The sequence below is a fragment of the Rhinatrema bivittatum genome, chromosome 6 (assembly GCF_901001135.1).
Source record: "Rhinatrema bivittatum chromosome 6, aRhiBiv1.1, whole genome shotgun sequence".
NCBI classification, from domain to species: Eukaryota; Metazoa; Chordata; class Amphibia; order Gymnophiona; family Rhinatrematidae; genus Rhinatrema; species Rhinatrema bivittatum.
In genome coordinates this window covers 215,688,109-215,694,108 of record NC_042620.1, presented here as the reverse complement: position 1 = coordinate 215,694,108, position 6,000 = coordinate 215,688,109, and the positions used below count along the sequence as shown (strand labels likewise).

The 6,000-nt window shown below is 43.8% G+C and overlaps 1 protein-coding gene across 1 annotated transcript in view; it reads left to right on the top strand.

Annotated features, from left to right (window-relative positions):
* The first annotated feature begins 831 nt into the window (after positions 1-831).
* HMGN5 (high mobility group nucleosome binding domain 5) overlaps positions 832-6,000 on the top strand; it is a 28,939-nt gene continuing 23,770 nt past the window's right edge. The window contains exons 1-2 of the mRNA XM_029606545.1: positions 832-1,049; positions 2,650-2,673. Of these exons, the coding sequence (XP_029462405.1) occupies positions 1,035-1,049; positions 2,650-2,673 (39 nt within the window). The 5' untranslated portion in view covers positions 832-1,034. The remainder of the gene's footprint in view (positions 1,050-2,649; positions 2,674-6,000) is intronic.

Below are 6,000 nucleotides of genomic sequence, written 5' to 3'. Positions count from 1 at the left end.
CATTACGTGGACACGGTCTTCAACAACCCCTTGCCAAAAAAAAAAAAAAAAAAACACCTGGGAGAAGTACTATTTTTTGGATAGAAAAAGACTAAGCGGCGTAATTTTTTCCAATGAGCGATTTTAAATATGTACTTTCCATTTTTAATACGTCTTTGTTTTAATAGAGAACGTATAATCCTTCCGGCTACCGATGTCTCCACTTGGTTTTACTCAGGAATGTCAAGTGGGGTTGGGGGCGCCATATTGGAAGAAAAGAATCACTCTTATTTTCCTTTATTTTTCAACTTTAATACCATGGGGGAGGAGGGTTGCCTGTAAGAAGCTGCAACTTTTCAAATCATCCAAGCACAAAAGTGGGACCTAGATAAAAGGGAACGCTTGGTATATACGAGAGGAACAAGTTGGTCTCCTCCGCCACATTATATCTTTCAGATAAGGCGAACAAAAGTGGGAGGTCACCATTTTGGCGCTCTCTCTTCCAACCTAACCTGCTTTGGAGCGTATTATTCAGAGAGGCGTTTACGACGACTGCTCCACAGCAATACGCCCTGCTATCTCCCTGGCCGCACAACAGCCAACCCAAATGAGAACCGGGGTCGGGATGGGGGGGGGTGATGGGAGACCGGCTGGTGAACAGAAGCATAGCGGTAGAGGGATTTCTTTTTCCTATGTATGCAAAACTCCGAGTGGGTATATACCCAACTGCTAATGGCTCGCACTCAAGAAAGACTCCACCTCTGCTGCTTTCTGATAGGCCAGTTGTTAAGCGAGTCGTTGCTCCGAAGACACCACCTCCGCCAGTAATCCGAGCTCAGGATTGGTTACACAAAACGTCAATCTGGTCAGATTGGGTCCGACTCGCGCTTCCCATTCATGCAGTTTGGTTGCGTGTTGGTGTATTTTACTGTTTGCAATAAAAGGATTTTCACCTACAGTTCGCTAAAATTTAAAACTCTTATTTGGTATTAAAAAAGAAAAACATTATTAACTTCTATTTTTTATTTTATTAAACAGTCTATTTACACGCAACTATGCCCAAAAGAAAGGTAAGTAACGTCGAAATGTAACTAAGGGGAGAGGAGGAGGACCTGTGTCTAAATGATTTGCCTGCTTCTATGCGAAATTATGAGTTAAAGATATTTCGTTTGTGCAGTTCAAGTGGCGTGGGGTTGGGCCGTGCATTATGCCCTTGTCACCTCCGGTTCTGCAGTACTCGGATGCCGCGCTCCGAGTTCACTTTAGGGCTGTTTACTGCAGGCGCGCGCGGTCTCCATGCTGGCTTGTCACCCAGTAAGCTCGTTGGAAGATGGAAAGGGAGGGGGGAGGAGGAGGCTTGCCAGTGAACGGTGGTCTCCGAGCCGCGCTGTCCAGGAGGTGTCTACGGTCCTGCCATATTTTTTAGGGGTAGTGGTATTTCTATGTAATTTTTTTGACCTTTTGTTCTGGTGAAACCCTCAGTCCCTTTTTTTCCCCCCTTCTTGTGCCAGATGGCTATGTAGTGGCGCTCCCCGACCGATAGGTGGCGCAGCCTCTATTGTCCTTGGGAGAGGGAAAAGAAGAGTCAGGCGGCAGAATTCTTAACTTGGGAGGGGGGGTTCCCGCCTCCGCTGCTTGGCAGTCTCTCTCTCTTGAAAGTAGTTCCTGTGCTGTTTTGAGAGGCTAAAATGGTGCTGCATTCTTCTTGTGGGTTTGGATGCGGATCGTTCTTGCTGAACGTTTTTATGAAAAGTACCACATGCTGTGACATTACACAGTTCGGCCATTTCCATTGCGTTTGTTCCCCGCGGCTGCCAATCGGGTAACATTATTGCCAGCTAACCTCAGACCCTCGGAAACTTACCAGTGACACCCGATTTAAGGAAACCTTGCGGGGGATAGGAGATACAAATCGCAACCAGAATCTGTGTTCAGGGAAGACTTCCGAAAGGTTGCTGCTTTCTCGGCCCTATAAAGATGGTTTCCTAAATGTTCCCCTTAGCTTTCTGTCCTTTATCGTTATCACCGATGATAGTTTGTCACGGAAGTTTTAGCTGGGGGGGGATATTTAAAACCGACCACCACAATTTGATATACTTGGCGGGAACGTTTTAAATATTGCTGATGACGTAATACGTTGGTGCGCGCACGTTTTATGCCTGACAGCTGGTGGGAGCTGTAGTCTTTCCTCACCTCAGCAACCGTGGCTTAAGCAAAGGAACTTAACATTGTAACTGGTTTACGTGTGCAATAAAAACACATTTCATTCACGTTCTTTCGGTATTTCACTTAAAAATGTCTAAACTTTCCTGTATAGAGTCTGTGATTAAAAAAAAAAAAATGGAACGGAAAATTGTGGACTCGCAGGGAGGACATGTTGAGTGAATTGAGAAAATGGAAGCCAAAGTACTGTCGGCACTTGTGTTCAAGTTGGGTGTGGAAGAACAATATGACCTTCCTTAATGCCTCCAGAGCTTCCATCTCAGGGGCCTTGCCAGTATGTGTCTATATATATATATATATATATATGTATGTATGTATGTATGTATACAGCATATACCTTGTGTTAAAATGTTTAAATACATATAAAGGTTTTAACACTTTTACCACTATTTCTGAAATGAGTTTACCAAATTACTGAGATTGAGCACTTTTGTTTTATTTCTGTAGGCTGAAGGTGAAATAAAAGAGGAGGTAAGTCATTCCCCCCCCCACCCCCCAAAGAATCACAACTTGATACTTTTCTGTTTCCAAAATGTGTACACCTGACACTAAGATGACCACACACTGGCTTCAGGGAAAGAAGTTTTTAAAACATTCTTCAGTTACCTGTTCTATTGTGTCAGTTTCCTTCTTCGAGATTCTGATACAGATCAGCACAGAAGCACCCTGATTTGATGTGGGGAATGTAGCGGGAACATTATAAAATTAACGTCTCTCATTAGGAATATAGTAATAATCAGAATAAATAGCTATGCTCTATTGCAGTGGTTCCTACTCCTTTTTATTTTAATTTTTTGTTTTGTGGCACAGGGGTCACTTCATTGTGACAGACCACCCACTTCCCCATCAACACCACTCTCCTCTTATCTTCTCTCTCCCCCCTACCCCTTGGCATCATCACCTTTCCTCTTCCCTCAGCATCATAATCATCCCTGGCATCATCATCATCATCTTCTTCCCTTCCCCCCTCCATTATCACCTTCCTTCTCCCTCTATCTCTTCCCCATCCCTCCGTATTATCATCATCTTCCCTCACTCTCTGGCATCAACATCACGTCTCTCCACCACTTCATCCCTGGTATCATCATCGCCATTTTCCCTTCTATTCCTTTTCTTCTCTTCCCCTCTCCCTGGCATCATCTCCCCTCTCCCACTACCATAATCACCACCTTCTCTCTTACCACCTTTTTCCCCACCCTTGCATCATCATCACATTCCCTCTCTTTCCACTACTTTCCTGCATCCCCTGGCATCATCACCTTCTCTCTCCAGCTCCTCACCCCTGACACTATTATCACTGCTTTCCCTTTGCTTCTACCCCTACCATCATCATCTTATCTCTCCGTCCTCCTCCTCCACCTCTGGTGTCATCATAATCACCTTCCATCTCTTTCCCCCACCCCTCAGCATCATCACCACATCTTCCCCACCCCCTCGCATTATTTTCACCTTCCCTCTGCCTCCATCCCTAGGCATCACCTTTCCTCCCCCCCCCCCCCCCACCGACATGATATCATCTCCTTCCCTCCACCTCCACCCCTGTTCCTCATCCCCTGGCATCATCAATTTCCCTCTCTCCATCCCCTGGCATCATTGCTTTCTTTTCCCTCTCCCTCCATTCCCCATGCCAATCATCTTCTTTTCTCTTTCCCTTCAACCCTGGCATCACTTGCCCTCTCCCTCACTTCCTGGCATCATCATCTTCCCTCTCTCTGCTCCACTGACATAATCATCAATCTTCCGTTTTTCCCACACCCCAGCATCACCTTACCTCAACCTCACTCCCTGGCCTCATTATCACTTTCCCTCTCCTTCCACCTTTCCTCCCCATCCCCTAGAATTATCATCATCTTTCTTCTCCCCCAACCCTGGATTCATCAACTTCCCTGCCCCCTATCTCCCAGCATTATCACCTTCCCAATTCCCTACACACTGCCACATTCATCTGTTCCTTTTCCCACTGCACCCCAATCCCTGAACAGCAAATGTCTGGGAGCAGGCTTACCAAGTGCTGCTTCTTCCTCCTTTGCCAGCCTTCCTCTGCAATCTGAACTGGGCGGCCAGCAAGTCTCTCAAGCCTACAGAGCCCCATGCAGTTTGTTGTACAGGAGATCATGCAGAGGGGAAAGCAGGAGCAATAGCAGATAAGTGCTGCTCTCCAACTCCCCCTGGTGGCAGGAGAACATTCTGCAGGCCAGGAGGGAAACAGGAAATGAGACTGCAGCTGCAGCACACTTGCACACTAGCCATAGCACACTAGTATGCCGCAGCACACCAGTTGGGAAATACTGCTCTATTATCATACTTCATCTTATCAAACTACTACTTAATATTTCTAATGTGCTACATTTGCATACACAGTGCTGTACAGACAACACATAACAGACCATCTCTAAGTAGAGCTTATACTAATCATGACAAATAATACATGTCAAGAGACTTGGAGTTTCATATAGTAAGACAGTGGTTAAAATTAGTTAATGAGCGCACAATTGGATTTAAAAGCAACCTCAAAAGTGGGTTTTTAGATGGGATTTAAACAAGATTTATTTATTTATTTAAGTTCTTTTAATATACCGATGCTCAAGACAAGGCCTTATCGTACCGGTTTACAATAAACAAGGGGAAACCAGTTAACATATGAAGTGAAAAAGTTACATTAAAACAGGGAAATCAAACATGGTTGTTGGAAGAAAAGGATAGATAATTACAATTCTAAACATAAAGAAGAGTTGATCAGCAGGAATGGTTGCTTCTTTGATAAAACTTAAATACATATTTACATGGTGTAGATTCAATTGCAGTGTTAATATACAAATGCGGTTCTAGAATAGTGGATACTTAATGCGGCTGGGAGAGGACATCAACCGGGATGAGAGCGGGAGCATGACGTATCAGCATAGGAAGTCTATTCTAAGCACATGCTGCAGCCAGATGGCAAGCATGGAGTTGGGTATTGGCGCTGAAGAGAAGGGCATAAATAGCTCAAAGCAACTTGCAATAAATTTAAAAATTACATTTCTTAATATGTAATTTAATGCATGGAGGAGTGCCTAGTGCTTGGAGCTGTGAACCAGGGAAGCCAGGGTTTATATCCCACTGCCATTCCTTGTGACCTTGGGCAAGTCACTTCAACCTCCATTGCCGTCTGGAGATAGGGAAATACCTATAGTACCTGAATGCAATTTGCTTTGAAATGCCTGAAAAGCAGAATATAAAATAAATATACAATAAATACATAATGCAAAAATACAGTGTGCAATAAAATCTATTCAGTGCGGACAAACACAATCAATACTCTAAAATATTTTTGTGTGTAGTGCTGCTTCAAATAATATGGTGTGAGTTATTCTTGTATGGTAATAGTTGTGTAATACACTTGGAAAGTATTCAGTAGAGCCCCCTTTAAGAGTCTGTGAATCATGTTAGCTTGAAAAATACACAATGTTCTTCCATTGTAATCCTTTTTCATAGTGCCATAAGATTTTTTTTGTTTTGGTTTTTTTTAATAAAAACAAGTAATTCTAGTTGCAAGATTGATACAGTTTGGATACGTTCTCCCTAAATATCCACAGCAAATGTGATATTGGGAAAGAAGAGTACATATCTCTTCATACCTTCTGAAGAAAGATGCAGAGAACTTAAGTTTTTCCCGCAGATAAGCAGGCTGAATTAGCCATGCTGTCTGACGGCCCGGTGCAGGAACTTCTATTAGAAGTTTCAAAACTTCGCTCCAGCATGCTTGCGTGGTGCCTTCCCATGCGACTGACTTCTCAGTTTTTTGTTGTCCTGCGCAGC